The sequence below is a fragment of the Onychomys torridus genome, chromosome 6 (assembly GCF_903995425.1).
Source record: "Onychomys torridus chromosome 6, mOncTor1.1, whole genome shotgun sequence".
Taxonomy (NCBI): Eukaryota; Metazoa; Chordata; class Mammalia; order Rodentia; family Cricetidae; genus Onychomys; species Onychomys torridus.
Window position 1 is genome coordinate 102,056,523 of NC_050448.1, and position 22,757 is coordinate 102,079,279.

Below are 22,757 nucleotides of genomic sequence, written 5' to 3' on the forward strand. Positions count from 1 at the left end.
ATACCAAAAAACCAAAACAAAACCCCTTAACATTTTAAGTAAGTTTATAGTTTAACATTGAGCTGAATTCACCAATTTGTACCTCTGCCTAAGGGAGATGGGGTGTGCTAGCAATTTGGAAAGTGAACAGTTGGTGGTCAGAGACTGGGAATTTTGACTTCCTAGTTCTGGAGGGGAAGCAAGAGTGATGGCTGAGACGGAGTGGGAATGTAGATCATAGGAGACAGGGAGGTCAAGGAACCTGGAGGCCGCATGTTGGGCTAGTTCTACATGTTTGTGGAAGTAGCACAGGGTGTTAGCAAGCTTTCAGGGAAGTGCAGTGCTGGCAGCATGCCAGACCTTTACCAACTAAAGTGGACTCAGCCATGAGCAGTGGGGGTTGGAGAACCACTCAGTGCGCCAGATAAGCAGTCCACAGGCCTCAGATGGCTTGCACAGCACAGCTTCTGGATTTTCAGGGGTATTGTTTCTCCCTTTTTCATAATTTTTTGGCTATTTTCTTGATTGATCAGAATCTGAACCACAGGAGCCGCTCAGTCTTGCTCATATATTACAAGATGGCAGGAATTGTATCTTCATCGCTAGGTTAGATCTTGTTGCCTTGCCCCACCAGTAGACACTGATGGCTGCAGCATAGTGAGGAATTATGAAGGAAGCAAGCAGTGTGGTTCTTTTTAAGAGAAGGTGACACTGTTTTTATTTTTGCTCAAGTCAACAAAATTTCAGAAACTTACCTGGAATTTTATTTCTGCCACTACAGGAGCCCTCCCCTGTACATTATTAACATAGTAATTTCTTATGATTCCTTTCAAAAATATTCCCTTTAGTCAGAATAATTAATTCTGATTCCTCTCCATTTTTTTTTCCAGTTTTACAGAGATGATTAGCTCCTGTAAATGGAGTTACACTTTGGAAGCAAGCGGTGATTTGTTATGATATATTTGCCTCCTCCTGACCCCAGTTTTGGTTCATCTGCCTTCTAATTGTTCCTTCATTCATCAGGCCAGCTTACAGACTTCTGTACCAAGAAATCATCCAAGGGGGATTTAGACAGTTTACAAACATAAACTAAAGCCTATGTAGTGGTGTGTGTGCACAGGAAGACACTGGCGGGGTACGCATTGAAGCTGTCAACAGCCATCTATTTAGAAAGTAAAGCTTTAGGAAATTTTCTTTTTCATTTAGTTGAAATGCATTCATATTTTCTATGGAAGTGTATTATTTAAGAGTCAAACTTCTCAAAGAAATAATAAGGGCAACTAACCAGCGTGAGGATAAAACTGAGGAATTGAGCTCTAAAAAGGGAGGGAAAAGATTTATCTTGTGGGAGACAGGCTGACTGTGGAAGGTGGGCTGAACAGGTGGGAGGCAGGTGGACTGTGCAGGTGGGCTGTGCAGGTGGGAGGCAGGTGGGCTGTGCAGGTGGGAGGCAGGTGGGCTGTGGAAGGTGGGCTGTGCAGGTGGGAGGCAGGTGGGCTGTGGAAGGTGGGCTGTGCAGGTGGGAGGCAGGTGGGCTGTGCAGGTGGGAGGCAGGTGGGCTGTGCAGATGGGAGGCAGGTGGACTGTGCAGGTGGACTGTGCAGGTGGGCTGTGGAAGGTGGGCTGTGCAGGTGGACAGTTGAAGGTGGGCTGAACAGGTGGGAGGAAGGTACCCTGTGCAGGTAAGGGTTGTACTGCGGGGGCTTATGCAGGATGTACCACAGTGCTTCTGTCACGGCCTTGTATTTCCAAGTCACCTGGCAGAAGTTTTAGACTCATGACTTCAGGAACAAGTGCCCTTTAGACCTCCCTTGTTCTGTTCCTCAGAGTTAGCTAGCAATGGAACTGATTCACAAGACCCAGTGAAGGCCTGGCTTCCCCTGACTCCACCTAGATGCCATGGAAGCTCGTTTGCACTCAGATGATATTTGTGGATTAACACAAATTAGGAACCACTTTTGTTGTCATTATGCACTTTGCAGGCAGAGAGTGGATCTGTTACTTTTCCATGGAGTGATTCCTAATTCTTGGACGGATTTGTGCTTGCTACCTCAGAGGTTTACCTCACAGAAGGAAGCAGAGTCAATTTTGTTGGCATTGACTATGCCTCCTTATAAACTGCAGTCTTCAGCTAGGCAGGGTTGCAAAAAGCTCTTGCTTTAGAGCTGGCGCAGTCGTAATGCCACACGAATGCCAAATGCATGTTCTAAATGATGCATCACTTACTTGAGACACAGCATCCTAGGCAGAAAATGGCTCATTCATCTCCAGTGCATCAGATAAACTCTTGTATATGGAACAGTGATGAAAATACCACTTTCTTGGGGTCTGAAACACATGTCATTGATTAAGAGGAATAGCTGCTCTTGCAGAGGTTCTGGGTTCAGTTTCCAGCACCCACAAAGATACAGATAATTCACAACCATCTGTAATTATAATTCCAGGGGATACGATACCCCACCTCTGACCCCCGTGGGCACTATACATGCATGTGGTATACAAGAACATGGGCAAAACACACATTTTCACAAAATAAAGTCAATTAATCTAAAAACAAAAATGCCATTTCTTTGAGTCTGGAGAATTTTACCTTGCCTTTCAGAGCTGCCATGACTTCAGTATCAGAAAGAATCAGATGGTGCACTTGGAGGTGTGAATTCAACAGAAAAAGTTAAGGAGCCCGGAGTGCACACAGCATATCTAACAAAAGCCACACTCTTGTCTGTTTAGGCCGCTCTTCTTTGTAGTTCTGCTTCCAAAGGGAGTTGGGTGTGGGGCTGTGAAATCAGGGTGATGAGATATGAAGAAAATGGATTGCAGAAGGATCCACGTTCTGGAATTGACTCAATCCAAAGTCTAGATGGTTACAGAAAACATTATCATCCATGATGGCTATAACTATTTGGTTTTACTGTAGTGCACTGGGAGAATCCCTTCACTGTACTTCTCATCACCCTGAAGCCCATCTTATAGGTCAAGTCCCTACGAAACATTAGGTAGATCTCTGAACTTTGCAGTTTATTCCACTTCGTAAATTTAAAAGTTCCTGCCAGTGCCATAACCTCAACGACTTCCTTTTCAAGTCAGGCCTCTTTCAGACTTGAGACCTTCAGTGGCCCAGAGCTTGGTGTGACATCCCACACTTCCTCTCCAACAGGTGCTTACCACACTATTGGGCCAGAGCTCTAGGGAGCCGGGGACATCAGACATCAGTGATGCAATTTAATTTGTACAAGACCCTTTGAAGGATACATGGTTTCTGACTCTCTTGTGGGACATTTTTGTGATTCTTTTCACTGATACCTTTGAGGGTCTTCTGGTGACAGTATTTCCAGAGGCATACCTCTTCTGACTTACCGTTTTAACTGCTTATGCAGCTCCTGGGCATCTGGCATTCCACCTGGTACAGAATTACTTTGCTTCTAAAGTGGGTGTCCTTGAGCATTGTTCCTTAGAAGAAACCCCTTCCTAAGAAAGACCCATTTTGTTCTTGCTTTTGCTAGAAGCATAGCTCAGTCACCGCAGTGGCTCCTGGCCTTCCAGTGTCAAGACAGCCAGCCTACCTTACTTTCATGCCTGTTAGTCAGGGGTAAAGTCATTATCCTTGTTTTTCTCAAACAGCAGGAGTTACACTGTTGCATCTTTTCAATTGTTCTCTTCTCAAAGCCATACCTTCTCACCAGTTTGTACCTTAAAGAAACTCCCGCCCTACCAGGAGCAGGAGAGGTTGCAGGAAGTCCTGACCATTCTTTCCAGAGCAGTGCCCACTGATGGGCTCATTACCTACTCTTATAGAACTTCAGTAAGCAGGGTGTTCCTGACTGCAAAATGATTTGAACCACCCGTTGGTCGGTTCCAAAGGCATGATTTTGGTGCACTAGATCAGACAACCATTTAATTTTTACCCTTCATGGTTTCTGCTAAAATGGATATTGTTTCACTTCAATATCTTGTCTCAGTAGGAATTTTTATATTTAAGTGGCTGCATTAGCCTTCCTTTATTCATACAAGTAGGAAATGAAAGTACTCACAGAGTGTGACTAAGAATGTGTAATAAAAATAGACATTTTTTGAAGTATGGTCTTACGTAGGTATAGAAAGTGGTAGGTTTCACCACACCACTTTTGTAAGTGTATGCCATTACACTCTGTTTTGATTTATCCCCATCTCTCCTTCCCCTTCTCCGGTTCCCCTGCCTGTCCCTTTCATTACTTAAGACTGTATCATTTTTAAAACTTATTTACTTTTTTATGCACGAGAAATGATTTTACTTTAAAATTTTCAAAGTCAAACAACTTATAGGGAGTAATCTAGAGAATGCCAGACAGTACTTTGTATATTGTTGTGGGTTTTTTCTTTCATTTTTTTTAAGATTATAACCAAGCCTGTGTCTTACAGTGCTTTGCCTATGTTTTTTTTTTCTCCTAGTAGCTTCAGAATTTCAGGGATTTATTAACACCTTTGATCCATGCATGAGTTGATTAGATATGCAGCTCATAAAGTAGGTGAGAGTTCAGTTTTCTTGCGTGAACATGAGTAATCATGTCTGATAAGTGACAATTTCACTGTCCTCTGACGGCCCCTCCCACCACCCCATGTGTGTATGTGTCTGTCTGTGTGTTATGGGGATGACAAAGGTGAGGTGTCACTTTGCAGCATTGCCCAGGATGTCCTACCGCCCGGCAGTCTTCTTCCTTCAGTGACTCCTGTTGTGATCACAGGCTTGTGATCTTATACTGGTCTTACAAGTCATCCTGGTTTAAACTATTACCTTCTGGTTTTATTACTAGTTTGAAAGTGTGTAGACATTTTCCAAAACAGCTATCAGTCCATGTTAGTAACTTATCTTGTTGCTGTGACAAAAGACCAGCACTTGGGTGGCAGTGTCTTCTTGCCCATCTTAATCTAGGTAGTCCCTCATAAAGAGGCCCAGAGCTTGGTTTTCATGGCAATTTTAAGCTCATCAAGTCAAGATTAACCATCACAGTGTCCTTGGTCTGTTTGATAATATTGTTACGAAAAATACTGGTTGTGAATACGTTTAGGTACTGTGCATGGCAGAAATTATTTCCCCATTGTTAATGAAATGATGTCACCTCAAATTTGTAATATATTGAAATGAGATGGAGAAGAATAAATACAAGGCTTGGTCTCACTCTTTTGAATTGATAGCTTTCCTGTCTTTTGCTGTTATTGCTGCGAGAGCCTGGCTAGAATCCATTTTTCCTCCGAGATTTCAATTTCATGTCTTTTCTACATGGTTGGTCACTCATGACTGATACAATGCATGAATAGGCTTTTGGTGGCTTGTTTGACAAAATAAGTAACTTTATTCACTTAAAGAGGAAAGCAGATGTATAAATTTTGTGAAATATTGTAATGTGCAAACCTCATCTTTTACAATAAGTAGTTTTCTACTTTCCATCAGAGATGCAGTAAACCCTGAGTACCCAGGTTTGGGTGGGCTGGAAGCCAGTGTGAATTATAAGAGTCTTTAAAAAGTAAGCAAGCCTTGGCTTACAAAGCAAATTCAAAATAAATGCATATTATAATGAAAATAGGCACAAGAAGTCCCACGTTTTAGTTTATTACTTTCCTTTTTTGTTGTTTGAGACAAGGTCTCTTTGTAGCCTAGGCAGGGTGTCCAAGGGTGATCTTGAACTCTTGATCCTCCTGCATCCTCATGCACCACTACACCCGGATGAGTTTTAATGAGCTGACAAAATGAAGTATATAACCCCCCCCCCAATAGTGAAATTAGATGTTTCTAGCTCTCTCCCCATACATGTGTAGAGCAACCTGTAACACAGGCCCATGACCATGATGGCTCCAATGGCCAACGGTGTGTCACATCCTCCTGCTGAAGGCTAGGGGCTGGATGGTGCTGGAAGCTTTCCTACATGGGCTGACTAGCAAGAACTCTGCACAGACAAGCCAGGTGCATTTATTTTGAAATTTACTTACTAAATAGATCTTCAGCTCAGCTTCTCCTTGGTTGGCTCTCAGAGACCTTTACAGCCACCCCAGTGCCAATAGACACAAACTTAAGTGTGTTGGGAAAGGAAGAAGACCAAGGGGGAAAGAGTAATTGCTGGTAAAACACCTTGTGCTGTAGCTTTTATGGAAGCATGCCAGTCTATGAAATCACTGCATAAGCCATTTTGGGAGCCCCTGCACAGGAGAGACCCTGAACGTGTAGCTTCCTCCAATCCTGTCTGTTCTGAGAGGAACTGACTGCTGGAGTGAATAACTCCAGGCACTTCAAGCACTGTAAATATTCACATTGCTCGTAGTTCTTTATTCTTCTCTATTCCTATTCAAAATCATGCTCTTATCTCAATTTTAAGGTGTTAATATTAAACTACAGTAAAAATTGTCCCTTAGAAATCTGTAAAAGACAGTCCATGCTTTTCACCTTTAGAATAAGTTATGTATATTTAATTCTTAGTAAAAGCAAAACACATTTATTTTAACATACAAACACACACACATCCCAGAAGGAAATAGACTGTTGTGTTACTAATCAACTGCCTGTAAAAATTGCAAGGGCTGCTGTAAAGAATGGAAAAGTATGGATCGTATTTATATTTAGTATGTATTGTGTCCATTCTGGGCCCATTTAATCTCTAGGCAGTCAAAGTTTAAAGGATTTTCATAAAAATTATGTCAAATGGCTCAGCTCCATTGTGCCTAACATGGAAATGGAGTTGTATCTTAAAATCCCTCCAGCCTCACCAGTAACAATACACTGGGGGATTCTGGGAGATGGCAAATGTGGAAACAAAGTAGAGTATTACACAGGATTCATTGCATAACTATTTATAGAATTACATTGTTGACATAGTTAAAATATTTACACAAATAGAAACCACTTTAATCTTAATAGGCATCCCAATCATTTCTTCCTGTCCTTGTTTATAAGGACCTGTTTTTAAATGATACTGATCACCATTGAGATGATAGTTTATACCATATACAGTCTTCTGGGTAAACACACTAATAAACACCTTGTACTATAAATGCTGTCCAGGTGAATTCCCCACCCCCACTCCCACCCTTCATCCCCAACCACTTGAGCTGACCTTGATTTGACCTTCATTCCACTGGTTCCCTTTATCCTATGGGGCCATGTCCTGCTCTGGGCCTGTGCAGGACACCTTGCTCCTCCCATCAGAGTCTGTGACAACCTCAATAAGTCAAGTGCTCTGTGGTGAAACTGCCAGAGATACATCCATGTTAGCAGAAGGTCACTGAGGGACAGTAGCAAAACCATTCAAGGGGTCAGGAGCAGGGATGGCTAACCTCAGGCAGGGCTACAAGCTGTGAGCAAGACACACCACCCACACACTCTCTTGGTTATAAAGCAATCTACAGTCTAGTATCAATGTCCTTTGGACCCTAGTGTCTGCATTTTACTGTAAGACAGACAGTGTTTCCACTTTGTTCCTAGTGAATCAAACTTCCTTCAGACCTAGAGTCCATCACCTAGTAGTGACAGGCTTCCATGGAGGTTCTCCTAAGGCTTGTTAGGTCCTGGAAGGTATCTCCATCTTCATATATAGATATGCCTATACTCTATAGTCAGACATTAAATAATTGGTCATAGAAAAATGTCTTATAAATTAATGTACACTGTACTTAGAACATTAAAAAGCCTAAGACATACTATGTCATTTGAACTGCAACTGAATAAGATCCTTACGAGATACAGATTTTGCTTCATATTTGTGTAATTTTGTGGAGAGCATTATTTCAAGACTTTTAACATTGTCTGCCAGAGTAAATGCCATTGCCATGGTGGAAGAAGGAAAATATTCTCCTAGAAGACTATATAAGGACGGTGTTATCAAATTTATTTATTCCTTTACTGTCTTAAGAAATAAATTACAAAACTATCCAGTAATTATCAATCTTTGTTTGTTTGTTTGGTTTTGAGCTGAGGATCGAACCCAGGGCCTTGCGCTTGCTAGGCAAGTGCTCTACCACTGAGCGGATGCCACTGGTGGGCAGTGCCAATAATTATCAATCTTACCTAACAGATGATCAGAGCAGTGTTCAGTTTGAATCTGTAATGTGGATGAGCAACAGAAAATTGAGCCAGGCACAGTGGCATGCACGTTGAGGAGGCTGAGGAAGGGTGATCATCCTGAGTTTAAGGCCAGCCTAGGGTACAGAATAAGATTCTATGTAACCACCTCAGCTAAATAAAACCATCAAAAATTACATAACAGGCTTATATATCACATGGGTCAATTTAATTTGTTTAAAAAGCGATACATGCAGACTAAATATTTCCCTGGTTTTGGGTTTGTTTAAGAGGTGAAATATACTGTAAACATGAATAATTTTTTAATGTTTTGATTTTTTCTCTCTCTTGTTTTAATAGTAAAAAAAATTACAGAAAAAGGGTAATTTACTCAATGTGACCACATTCAGAAGAGGACAAAGAAATTCAGGGAATACTCAAGTCCATCCCCCTGGCCCTAAGATGTCGTTATACATATCTAAGCTGCCAAAGTTAAGGGGTGTGTGTCCTGCCCTCACTGAACCATTATTGTTTTTTCTTGTTTGCTTGTTTTTGGTTTTGGTTGTTGTTGTTGTTGTTGTTTTGAGATAGGGTTTCCCCGTGAAGCTCTTGCTGTCATGAAACTCACTATGTAGTCCAGGCTGGCCTTGAACTCAGAAATTCTTCTGTCTCTGCCTCGCACTGGGATAAAAAGCTTGTGCCACCACCTCCTGGCTAATCCATCGTTGGATTGACTCCACTCTCCTAAAGGGTGGCCTGAAATTCAACCTCCTTTTGTTTGGAGATAACAGTGTACCAATCTATCTCTATCTCTAGTAGTGGTGTTTTAAGTAGCATAATAATCATGTAAGTTATGTGAAATTTTATTTCCATAATGGATTGGGATTACTGTAAAGTGAACTATCTTTGTTATCACTGATAGAATGAATATAATTTTAATGCAGCTTGTTAAGAGTTTATCTTAAACTCTAGCCCAGGGTTTTAGTCTTGGTTATGATGATTCTGTAGATCATAGAGAACCTGCTTCGACCTATGTGCAGTGCCTGGTGCTACATATGTCATGTCAATTTTAAAGGTGAAGATTTTCTAAAATATACTTTTATTTTTAATTACCACATGCTTACAAGTTTGGGTGTGATATTTTGATAATTGTCCAATGAGTAATCATCAGATCAAAGTGCTTTTGCATTTTTGTCATCTCAGAGATTTATTCTCTGTATTGAGAACATTAAAAACTTGCTCTGCTCATGATTTTGAATATTCTATAAACTGTAGTCAACTAGAGTTGTGTTGTGTCTTACAGCGTTGGAAGTTAATCTTCCTGTGTAAACGAGATATCCTACAATTCATTAGTCTGTAAGTCATGTGATACATCAAATAACTGAAGCCTATTAGAAGAAAGTACAATACAGATCAAGTTGAGGAAACTTAGGACAAGTAATTGGGGGATCCAGCTGTCAGTCAGTGCTAAGACCCGGGTAGCAACTCTTGTCTACTCTACCCTGAAGTCATCTTCCCATCTCTTTGGGTTACCTTTTTACCACATATTTAAGGTTCTACAGCATCAGGGTCACTATGGGCCTATATTTATCTAGAGTCAGCCCACTTTCCTCCAGAGGTAAACATGCAGAAATAAGGTATAGTCAAACAGAATGCCGCCTCTTCTTCCTCTTTTAATGAAATGAGTATCATGAAGTAAATGGAAGGGAGACATCTCCACAAGGGAACAACAGCATCTATTTAGTTTCTATGGAATTGCTTCTGGATTGACATCATAACTCATAATTTAATGTTTCCATGAGCTTCCTGCACAGAGAAAACCCTTAGGAATATTTCAGTCTTAAATGAGGAGAAATGAACATTCAGTGCTGGAAGAATATCATGCCTATCATTGTGAAGTGTCACTGACATGGTTAAGATGTCAGCAGAAATAATGAGGGTTTGCTGTTATCTAATGTCAGAAAGAATCTAGATCAGATGGTTAAAAGTTTAAATTCGTGTTATAATGCATTCACAATAGAAGAATAAAATGAGAAACATTAATGGATTTTAAAACCTTTAATTAAATGAATATGATGACTTTAAATCCATATTCAATGATGTGTTTTTTTTTGATGTGACCTATTTAAATGGGCAACATTTATATTCTTTCCAGAGGACTGCCTTAATTAGTGAGAATTCTGTTTTCACAAGGAAAACACATTCAGAATGTAATTCTGGAGCTTCAAAGAGTAAGGACCTGTAGGATGGAACTGTTTCTAAGACAGCTTCTCTCCAGGTTTCTCCACTAACAGGTTTATGTTTTCATAACCTTGTTTGTCTTGGTTTTAGCTCACAGAAGTTACCAATCAAGAGTGGGGCATCCATTACTTTTTTCCTTTAAAAAAACAACTAATATTAATTTAATTTAATTTAATTTAATTAATTCAGTTGCCTATTTTGTGCATCTGAAACTGTCATATATGCTTAAGGTATTTACAGCAATTAGAGTGGACAACAAAACTTTTTTAATTAATTCTTTTTTATTATAATTATGTCACTTCACTTTTTTCCCCCTCATTCCTAACCATTCCATATACCTCTCCTTTCTCTCAAATTCATGGTCTCTTTTTTCATTAATTGTTGCTACACACACACACACACACACACACACACACACACACACACACACAGTGCATGTATTCCCACATGCAATCTGCCCCGTGGGTATAATGTTACTTCTGTGTATGTTTTCAGGGATGACCATTTGGCGAGGCTTCATAGGCTCTCCACTTTTACTTTATCGTGTCTATATTGTCCTTGATGATCTCGAACACACAGTCACATTGGTAAGACTTCATGGTGTAGCGTCTTACACTAGGAGACCCGGTCTCCTAGGAGATTCCTTGATCATCTGGCTCTTCCATTCTTTCCCACTTTTCTTCCTAAATATTCCTTTAGCCTTTGGTATAGGAGTTGTTTTTGCAGATTTGTCTGTTGGGACTGGGCTCCCAACAAGTCCCGACAACTCTGCATTTTGATTCATGGTGGTTTTCTGCAGTGGTGTCTGTCAGACAGGAAAACTTTAAAAGTAGGAAGATATGCAGCGAACACCCGAAACAGCACAACATTTCAAGTAGTTTAAGGCCACATCATTTAATTTCCCCTCTTTTGGGAATGACTCACTTGTCACATTTAGTTCACAGGAGTTAGGGGGTGTCTCCTCTTAATTGTGCCTGTGATTGCTTGGAGACTGAACAAATGTGACATGAAATCAGCGTTGGGCTCACTGAAGTGCAGAAGCCAGAGGAGCATGGATAACCTGATCTCAAAACTGACAGACTCAAGAGATAGATCCCAGACGGGAGCATAAGGCCTAGGAGATGAGGACCTAGGCAGTAAGCAAAAGGAAGGCAGACCCTAGGGCTGCCACGTGAAAATCCAGTGGACAGAAAGTGGTAATGGAGGTAGATGTTCAGCTCTTTGTTGTCATGGAGCTGATGGGTGTGACATCCACAGTTTCATAGATTTGGTATCAGTTATTTAAGAGTGTGCTTCTCTTTGTGTGGAGGGGAAGCTGGGGGCAGTTAAACCCTTTTGGCTATGGTAAAACCAAGCCTTTTTGAGGCTGTACATTCATGTAAGCTCGTAGTTTATGTCATGTGTGTAATTATGTACATTGTGCTGGTAAAAATGGATAGTAACTGATGATTGCAACAGAAGGCTGGCTATCCCTCATCGTTGTGCTAAGAGGCTCCACTGGACAAGGCTGTGGTTGTCACACCTGAGATTCCCAGGGGCTAGGCTGGACGAGAACTAACTGATAGTGTTAGTAACAATGATGCCACTTAGCAATCGAAGAAGTCGATGACGACTCCCTTCCCAGTGCAGATCAGCAAGGTGTTGCTTTCTGTAGTTTTCATGGCACCCCTATGGCTGTGGGAAAGTGATTGAGGGCTAGCACTCACGTGTGAGGTCAGATGTTTTGCATGCATACTAAAATTTTATTCTTGAACATGTAAAGGAGTCACTACTTCACTATGTCTGAATTTTAAGTTTTCATTTTGTTTGAAATAAGTTACCTTATTATATCATCTTAAGCCAGAAATGGTGAATATACCTAGATTCTCATAAACTGTTTCCCGATCCAGAGGGCCATTCTTGGTGATGCTGTTCCCCGCTGACTCCATGTCAAAACTGGATCAAAATATGTTTTCTTTATAGCATTGTTTATGTCAGTTCCTCAGCCATGTATCACTAACTCCATTGTAGTTAGAGTTTTCCTGCCTGGCCCACAGTCAGGACAAATCTCTCTTACCTGCCAGGCCCATAGAAGCTCAGACCCAACCAAGTAAACACACAGAAACTTACATTGTTTACAAACTGTATGGCCGTGCCAGGCTTCTTGTTATCTACCTCTTCTATCTTAAATTAACCCATTTCTGTTAGTCTATACTTTGCCACATGGCTCGTGGCTTACCATTACCTTACATCTTCCTTGTCATGGCAGCAGCTGGCAGTCTCTCCTCGCCAGCTTTCCACCTCCCAGAATTCTCTTCTCTCTTGTCCCGCCTATACTTCCTGCCTGGCCACTGGCAAAACAGCATTTTATTTATACAGAGCGATATCCACAGCACTCCATGTATCTTATCAAATCTGAAAAAAAAAAAAAATCACAGCCTGAAAGATTATATTTTTATTCCTAAAAGTGTGGGTTTTAGCTTCACGGAAGAACGATGCCCAACTGTTATAGCTAGAGTGCTTTAGTAAATACTAAATGACAAGGAAAAGTGGTTCTATATTCGCTTCAGGGCTGTGGCTAATAACAACTTCAGGTCTGCGAGTGTAGCTCAGTTGATATAGTGCTTGCCTATTATGTACAAAGCCTTGAGTTCCACCCCTAGGAGCACATGAGCTGCATATAGTGATACATGCTTGCAATTCCTGTCATCGGGAAGTACTATGAGGATCAGAAATTCAAGATCAACCTCAGCTTTATAGCAAATTTAAGATCAGCTTGGGCTACATGAGGCATTGTCTCAAACCACAACAACAACCCTTCCCCCCCCCCACACACACACACAAAAAATCTTCAAATAGTGCTAAACAGTGTCATGGGTCTCCTGTCTTGTATAACCATCCTTATCTCTTGCTGTTGTAGTTGTGAGTGCTGGGGAAAAAATGAGGCAGGATGTAGGAGTTCTGTTGCTGACTGGGTTAAAAGGAAAGAAAACTTCAAGTGTATAATGAATTTATCTCCTCAGCAGGATAAATACAGACGTGCTTTTGAAGGAATAGGAACTTAACCCCTCCTCCTCAATTACCTACTCCTTTTGAAATGAAAATGTGAATTTGATGTTGAATTTGAATCACACCAGGTGGTATGCACATCCATTATTATAAAATTCTCATTTTAATGAAAACTAGGATTTAGGTATATCATCTTTTTTTTTTTTTTTTTTGGAATGTCAAAACACACCCCAGTGGGAGAGTGCGGAATACCTGATGATTCATAGGAGACCTAGAGCCTGATGACTGGGTGTGAGCAAAAAGTCAGTGAAGCTGCTGGAATAGTGAAAGGTGCCAAGTTGCAGCGCTGGAGAGGGGGCGTGGTGGACAGACCAGACCGTAGAAGGGTCCTGTCCCCTGTGCCTCTCGCTGTCTATGCCCCTGTGTATCAGAATCGGGCCACTCCAGTTTCTCACTTCCCACCAACAGATGACACACATGGACCGTGTCTCCCATGCTCAGGCTAAGTAAGAGAGTGACCGTCACCTTTTGCTTCCCCGACTATCCTGTGGTGTTTGTGATCTAATGATACATGCCGGAAACTGAGGGCTGGCTCCAGCCAAGCTAAGAACTAAGGCCCACAGCTTAGTGGCCTTTTGCACAACTGATCGGTTGCAATCAGTATGCAAACTTGGAAGCATATGAGTTCTCAGCCATAGCTGGTCCCTTGATTGGAGGGTGTGGTTAATTCCAGGATCCTGACCCACAAAAACTGTGATTCTAAGTGCATGTGGTGTTCCGATTCGATTCCGACTCTACACTTGTGATGTTTGACACGCAGTAATAGAAAGCTAGTACACAGGTATAGTAGTTTGCTTAGGCCCCCATAACAAGTACACAGACTGAATTTACTTCTTCACACGGTTCTGCAAGTTGGGTGTCTACAACCAACTTGTCAGAGGCGGGTTTTTCCTGTGACCTCTCTCTTGGTATATAGATTGCAACCTTGTTCCTCTCCACAGTGTGTCTTGCACATGTGTCAGTGTCCAGGTTTCTTCCTTTTGCACAGATATCAACCATATTGAATTAGAGTACACGCGCTGACCTTGTTTAATTACCTTTTGAAACATTCCCTCCACAACTGTAGTCACATTTGTAGGTCTGGGAGTTAGGACTTCAGCAAATGAAATATGACAGTCAGCTTTATAAAGACCAGTGCAGTGGCACATGTGTTCAGGAGGTAGAAGCAGGAGGGTTGTTGGAAGTTCATGGTCATCTGGAAGTCATGGTCAGCCATTTCTACATAGCAACTGTCAGGACAGCCATAGCAACAAAAACCAAACAGATAAAAAAGTAGGTAAAAGTAAATCTGTAATTACTTTTAGCTCTATAGCTCAAACAATGTAAAACTTATTATCCGTAAAGGTTTTTGCTTCCTTGTTTTTTCTTTATATAACTACAAATATTTCATATTTTACATTTGTATATGTCACATGATTTGTGGATGAAATTCTAAACAGTCTTATTAAATAAGAAATTAAATAAGAAAGCACACAGAGCCATATAAAGAGGTAATTGCCAAAGAGATCAGAGAGCCACGACCAGCTTATTTTACCACCTCGCTGCCATTGCTTCTCCAGCGAGCTTCTTCCTGTGTGACTTGTGTTTTTATTGCTTTCCTGTTCTGCCTTCTCATTGACTCTAGGCCTGGCCACATGACTTCCTAGTCATTGCCTGTCTATACAGACCTCCAGGTCTCTATGGTTGGCACTGGGATTAAAGGCTCATGTCATCATGCTTGGCTGTGTCCTTGACCACACAGAGACTCTGCCTGCCATGTGATCGGGACTAAGGGCGTGTGCAACCACCGCCGGACTACCGCTTAATGACTATTTGACCTCTGATCTCCAGGCAGCTTTATTTATTGACATGCAAATAAAATATCACATATCATCACAAATATAATATCACCACAATGATTAGCATATATTTGCATATCCTTATCTCCATAATGAAGTTATAAATCTCGTAAGCATGTGTATCTTCCATATGCTTCTACATAAAACACTTTACTTGTTTAAGATAATGGTAATAAGTACATTTTCAAAATTTGGTGTAACCTTTTGTGTTTACTTGTATATTTTTAAATAATAATGTTTACAAATAGTTAAGAATTAGGAGTTGTTCAGCTGGGCAGTGGTGGTGCATGCCTTTAATCCCAGCACTCAGGAGGCAGAGGCAGGCAGATCTCTGTGAGTTCAAAACCAGCCTGGACTACAGGGTGAGTTCCAGGAAAGGCGCAAAGCTACACAGAGAAACCCTGCCATGAAAAACCAAAATAAATAAAAAACAAACAAACAAACAAACAAATGGAATTAGGAGATGTTCAAGGCATCACAGCTTGAAGAATTTCCATTGAAAGATACACTGCTTTAGGTCATGTAGAAAATCTAGAGACACGGTTTTAGGGTCTCTTCATGCAATGTGGCCACTTCATGAAAACATTGCTTTTCTCACCGTGTACGTGTGCATGCACACACTCAGACACACGTGTGTGCTCACATGAGTTTCCCAAACTCCAGAAGACAGTTTATATGTGCAGCTGTGATTGACACCTCTCAAAATATGGATCTGGGGAACTTCTGGGCTTCTCTCAGTGGATCTGTAAGGTCAAATGTATTTTTAAATGAAATGAAGACCTTATTTGCCTTTTGCAAAACAGCTGTTAACAGTTGTGTCTGTGTGTGTTGACATGTGATGTGTCATGAATGCAAAAGAAACAGCCAGTAGCATTGCTGGAATTTGTATGTTGTAGTAGGAATCTTAAAGAGTTTTGTTAATAAAACTCAAACCCGAGGCCAGTTATTGGGGTGATTGCTGGAAGATCAGAGACACAGAACAAGCCACAGTTTTCTCACCTCACCAGTTCCTCAGCTGGTCTTGTTTCCTCAGGCTGGAAGTTTCTGAATCCTCATCCCAATGGCTCTCAGCTGAACTGTGTTGCTCCAAAGCCTGAATGCTTAACCAGCCAAATGCTTTACTCTCTACATGCTTTTTTCTCTTTAGTTCCTGGTCCTCACGCCTTATATACCTTTTTCTTTCTGCCCCCCACTCCCTGGGATTAAAGGCATGGGTCACCATGCTTAGCTGTTTCTAAAGTGGCCTTGAACTCAGATCTGGCTAGCTCTGCCTCCCAAGTGCTGGGATTAAAGGTGTGTACCACCACCGCCCAACTTCTGTTATGGCTTACTCTTCCCATTTTCTAGCCACCATTTCTGGCTCTGTACTAGTGGCTGTCTGTTCTCTGACCCCAGATATGTTTATTTCGGGGAACACACAATATTTCAGGGAACACAATACCCACCACAGTATGTCCCAAGGCAGTAGTGCTAAACCGTAATACCAGTCCTTTTAGCACCTTTGTCCCACCAGGGGAAATAGAAGAGGAGCCGATTTCATTTAATATTGTCTGTGATGAAGAAATCTCAGCTGTGAAGCTGTAACTGTTGCTGATGCATTTGTGACACTCTGCATGATGGTTGCGCTGCATGAGGGAACACCTTTGCTCTGTCCCCACATTTGATTGTTTGCTCAGGCAAAGAACCTGTGTGGTGGCCTGAGCGGATGCCCCACCAGCTGTACCTTCACCAGCATCATTGGTACTGGGAAAAAAAAAAACCCGAAAAGCTAGCTGGGCTCATTCAGACTTGTGTGGACAGATGTGAACAGGGAGCATCTCCTTTCAAGGAAAGCAACTGCAGCAGGCAGTATGTATTGCTGATATCATATGCTTTAAAAAACAGTTAGAATTTAGCAAATTATATTTACCCACGAGAGCTGACTGATAACCCAAGCTAGAGGTTGTTCTGATGTGATTGGTGGTGATATTAACAGATTGTACTTTTATGAAGGCCTATAATGAAATATGCAAGTGTTAGGAAGAACTACATTACTCACTGAACCATTATTTTCCAATGACAATGGTATCATGTGATATAATTGTGTACTTTCTAAGTGTAAAATAAGGTTTTAATATGATGGAGTAAAGTTTAATTGTATTAGTCAATATATAATGTTGAAAGTCCATTTGATTTAAACATTAACATTTATAACCTCATTTGATAGGGATCATAAATTTGATTTGTAAGGTTTCAAATTTCACATGGCACCTAAGCTTTAAAAAAAAAAAAACAAGCTACCATATTTTGAGTTTGGGTGTAACATTAAAGAACAGTATCCATAGTTATCTGAAAAGCCCATTAAATTATGTGCTGTATATTCTTGTAAGGTCAGATGCTATTCATACACTGAAATACCAACCAAATGGCATGGCAGACTGAATGTCAAAGCTAACATGGTGATCTTCATTGTTGGACAGGAATTGAAGGGACTTACAAAAATGTAAAGTGGATTCTCTCTTTTCATTATTATTTTATTTACCTGAAAAAATGGAGTGTATTTACCAGGAAAAATATGGTAGGCAGGCAGAGGAAGGTGGAGCTGAGCAGCAACATGGATTTTTGGAAGTGTTGCTAGCAAAGGAACAGTACCCGCATGGGGATTTAAGGCAAGCAACTGTGTAGAAAACAGTTGACCACACAGGAAACCCTTTGCTCTCAGGAGTAAACTATAGTGACCTCATCAGCACTGGTGACATTTGGATTTCTGTTTCCAGATACACATCCTATACGAATTTGCTTATTTTGAGTGATTTCAGGTGTCATGAATGCTGGCAATCCCAGCACATGAAAGGCTGAGGCAGGAGGATTGTGAGCTTTAAGTCAGCCTGGAGTACAGAATGAGAACCTGTCTCACAAAACCAACCAACCTAAAACTCCCCCAGCTAAAAATAAATGCTAAACAAAATGCAAAGACAGGAGTGTTATTGTTATGTGCCAGCCCTTCCCTGTCAACATTCCAAGTGCGAATTCTGCTGTGTTCTGTAACTTACTAAAACACCAAGACAAGCCAAACTACAGAACACGAGGTTGCTGCATTAGGTACTTTTCAACTAAATGCAACTTCAAATGATCACTGTTTTTTAAAAGGAATCAAAAGATAAATAAGAATACGCTTTATGCCATCTGTATATGCCTATTATGACTTACTATTTTTGGCCTTCTTGTAATTTATTTTTTCTCTACCTTTTTTCAACAGATCACCAGAAACTGGAAAGGGAAGCTAGAATCTGCCGTCTTTTGAAGCACCCCAATATTGGTGAGGAAATATTTTCAACATATCTTAAATGATATATGTTATGTGCTATATGAAACTATAGTAAAAGTTTTAATTTCAGTACAGAGTATTTACAGCTACTAACAAATAGATTGTAATCTCTTGATCATGGTTACATTTGATCTTTTCTAAGTTATTAATATGTATTTTATTACATCATCCCTTTTAATACAATTTCTCAAGCAAGATTGAAAATTTTAAAAAATACTTCAATTAAGTAGCTTTACCTTGTTTTGTAGAAATGAATATAACAATGAAATAAATCTTGTATATTTCCTGTTGTACTGAACATTGATTGTACATTAGCCGATGAGCATGCTGAGAATAATTTAGAATTAAGTAACATCTGACTATGTTTTATTCACTCTATTTTAACATGTTTTGGAGTCCGCTGTGTTAGCTCACAGTATTCCTCTGGACACTTCTGAAATTAAAAAACAAACAAACAAACAAACAAACAAAAAACCCACCACCAACAACAATGGCATTTCACCCAATCAGGACAGGAGTTGTAAAAACAGGCATTGCTTATTAAAATTTGTAGCTATAGTTTTTCAAGAAGTAGCAATTCCTCATAGACAAACAGTATAAAAACAACAACAACAACAACAACAACAAAACAAACACATATGTATACCCATATGAGACCATTAAGGAGCTAAAAATTGGGCAAAAAGAAAACACACACACACACACACACACACACACACACACACACACACACACACACACATATCCAGTGTATGGTAGTATTTGGAATCTGTTTGTGTGTGAGTGTAATTAAGAATTGTTCAGCGGCTGCTGGTAAAGGATGGGAAGAAGAACTAGGCCGTTATCACCTCAGTTGCTTTTGACTTAGCCTGCCCCATTTAGGGATTCCAGTTCAGAGAAACGTTCGTTTAGGATCCTATCAGTCTGAGTGGAGAATTTGAGTAGACTCCTCTTGAGAAGGCTCCATGAGAAAGAAAGGCATCATGGTGGAGCATGCCTTTAATCCCAGCACGCAGGGGTCAGAGACAGGTGAATTTCTGAGTTCCAGACCAGCGGAGGCTGCATAGTGAGACCTTGCCTCAAAACAACACATAAATAAATATGAAAGAGCACCTGAGCTCCCTGGAGAGAGCAGAAGGGCGGTGCTGTCTAGCAGGGCTTCCTGTAGCTGGTGTTCACTGCTGCCCTGGACTGCACAGAGAACCCAGGAGGGGCCTGGATTGCCCAGCAGCTGAGGTTCTTAACCTGTATTTTATTGTTTGCTCTTTTTTACTGCATTGTTTATCTATAATTTAAAAATCTGTTACATTTAAAAACTTCAAGAAAACAGACACTATGTTTGACAGTTTCTCCCCGTGAAATTCTTTGAAATTCTTCTTTCATTTTTTCCCTCAGTTTTTCTTCTTAGACAGGGTCTCACTGCATGGTCTGAAACTCACTATGTAGGCTAGGCTGGCCCGGAAGTTACAGAGATCTACCTCCTATTGCCTCTCAGTTTTAGGCATATACCACCACAGAGTCAAGTCTTGAGAACTTACAGTAAATAAACATATTTCGTTTTTTTCCCTAAAGAGAAACATTTTAAAGGACCCCAAAGTAACAATTTATTAAACAACTTTTCTTCTGTGCTTTTTAAAACATGTTTTTCTGATTGAAAAAGCAATATGTACACTTAGAAATAATTTCAGAAAAATATAATGATGGTTAAATAAGAAACTGGAGGAAACAGTTTGTAATGTTTGTTTTATATGTTTCTGACTTTTTTTTTTTAATGAAACTTATGCATGGCTAACTTTCAGCATTCTTCGGTGTGTACCTTCTTACTATGTTACACATTTTGTAAGAACTGTCCCACTCAATATAGCATGGAGAATAGAGGGCTAGGTTAGCGGTGTGCTGGCCTGTCACAAAGTCAGGGAAGCACTAGTTGAGAGAGAGGATGTCTCTGCCTCCAAACCTTGCATTGGAGTGTGTAAACAAGCCAACCTCCAGATAATATCACAGAAATTCCTGGTACTTGGAGTTGATGTAGGGTAATTGGACATGTGGAGACTGAGTGGCTCCTGTTTTGTTTTGTTTTTGTTTTTTAAAGAGTAGAGTCAGATGCTAGTTAGCAATGAAGACAGATTTTTTACCCTGACTACTGCACTATGGGAAAGAAGTGAGCGGCACTGTCAGTCACATACTAACATGCAGCATGACTGACAGGATTCTTTAGTCACAGACTGTCCTAAGCAGGTCATGAGCAGGGTCCAAAGATGGGCCTGTTTGAAAAGAAGAGCACGTTTGTCACTACGTTAAAATGGCTTGTCCCGTAGAATATGACTGTGTGTAGGGGAGTCACATTTAAACTGACGTGCACACAACTGTGGGAGAGTCATGAGCACTCTCAGGAGGAGAGCAGTTCCCGCTAGAAGGCTCTTGTCAGGAAGAGTGAAGGGAGCAGCCAGAGTGGAAAGAATGAGCAGGCAGGGTGGGTGTCTAGCCCCATGGGGCTGCATATGCTGGGTGAGGGAGCTTGGCTTGCCTTCTGAGTGCAATGGGAGGCCAGTAGGACAGTGGGAGGATTTTAATCTGATTGGCTTTGCCTTCTGTGTGCAAAGCAGACTATAGCCAAGTGCAGTGCACACAGTCAGAGAGAATAGCGTTCAAAGCGTCACAACTCTTGCATTCTAATAACAGGCCATAAATTAGATAGTATACATTCAGTGTTTTGTTTCAATAATTGAGGAAACATTGTTTGAATCTCTGACATAATCTCCAACATAATTTTCAAATGACTGAATCCTTGATGACCATACCTCTTTAATTGCCTTTATAAAGAGGCACTGGTGTTTAGAGATGCTAACTTGATGACTGCAAAGATGTAGGCAATTTTGTTCTGTTTTTAATAACAACAAAACTGAGGTTGTTTGGCTCACCCAAGTTCCTCTGATGTATAGGATGGGCAGTAAATGATAAAGTTCAATCACTTGACCAACATGGTCAACACCTGTAACCTCGGTGCTTGGAAGACTGAGGCAGAAGGACCAGGAGTTCAAGTCCATCTTTAGCTATATAGTGCATTTAATGCCCCCCTGGGATACAAGACACACTGACTCTATAACATAAAGTAAAATAGGTCAAATACTGAAAAACACATCTTAATGTAGAGCTACTTCAGAACATGTTCTGTCTGCACAGGTTTTGTTATATGACACATGTAACAGCACATGAAGTTGCATTTGTTGACAAGTGTTGACCTCATATAGAGATGCTCCACTTCCTATGAAGAAGTTTTTCAGGCCTATGATTGCTAAGTACATTAAGGATCTACATAATTTTATTTTCCTAAACTATGAGCCTCTGAGTTTCCTTAGGGATGATCTAAGCCTACTTTAGAATCTGCAGATAGAGACCAAAGGTCCCCAGTAGCAAAGCGTATGCAAAGGTCATCATCACACAGGGCTCTCAAGAGGTGCTGTTCTCCCTCCCTCCCCTGCCTCTGTGGGTGTGAGGGTTACACAGCAAACTGACACTGTGACCACCATCCTAGACCTTCCTGATCTTGGAAACATACCATCCCTCAAATTCCCACAGGACAATATTAGCAATGACGTGTGTGTGTGTGTGTGTGTGTGTGTGTGTGTGTGTGTGTGTCTTTCTGCTCTTTTAGCAGATCACTCACTTCATCCAACCTGTAAATTCCATTTTTTCCATTCTACTCTGCCAGCACTTGTCTCCAGCATCCTCAGGTCCTGTAGAGAACTAGTGTAGCCAGGCACCATGACTGTCAAGCCGAAATAATGCTGTCATCACTCAACAAATGAATAAATAACCATCACTGTGGTGTTTCTAGCTTTGAATCCTTTGAAAGAAAGCAACACAGAGAAGGCAGGCAGGGTTGAGTAAATACTGATTAGTCTCCAAGAAAAGGAATAAAAATGCTAAGAGCCCACTGGTCACATGCGGCAGGACTGAAATCTGGTTTTTGTATGATGGGGATTCAGCATCCCCCACAGTAACACTTCTCAGTTTATCCACATGAATTCTCCCTCTGTTGTTGATTGTTCTAATATTCACAACATCTTATTTACACGGAGGGAATAATTTTTACTGCTGAGCTACTTTCTCTAGTGACTTTTTGACAGGAAAATAAGGCCACATATTGTTTAGTGTAAAAAGCAAAGCGTTCTTGTTTTATTTGATTATATCTCACCTCTTTATCTTGATTACTTGGTGTGAAGGCTAAATTTCCTATAATATATTACTGCCTGAAGAGTTGATTGTCCTTTCCAATATATGGGAAAAACAGCAGGAAGAGACTTTTCCCCTTACA

General features: G+C 40.7%; 1 protein-coding gene across 9 annotated transcripts in view; it reads left to right on the top strand.

The window, feature by feature from the left end:
• Window positions 1-22,757, top strand: part of Camk2d (calcium/calmodulin dependent protein kinase II delta) — a 261,335-nt gene that overhangs the window by 70,907 nt on the left and 167,671 nt on the right. For all 9 annotated transcript variants that reach the window (XM_036189904.1, XM_036189909.1, XM_036189908.1 and 6 more), the window contains exon 3: window positions 18,371-18,430. In XM_036189904.1, the coding sequence (XP_036045797.1) occupies window positions 18,371-18,430 (60 nt within the window). The remainder of the gene's footprint in view (window positions 1-18,370; window positions 18,431-22,757) is intronic.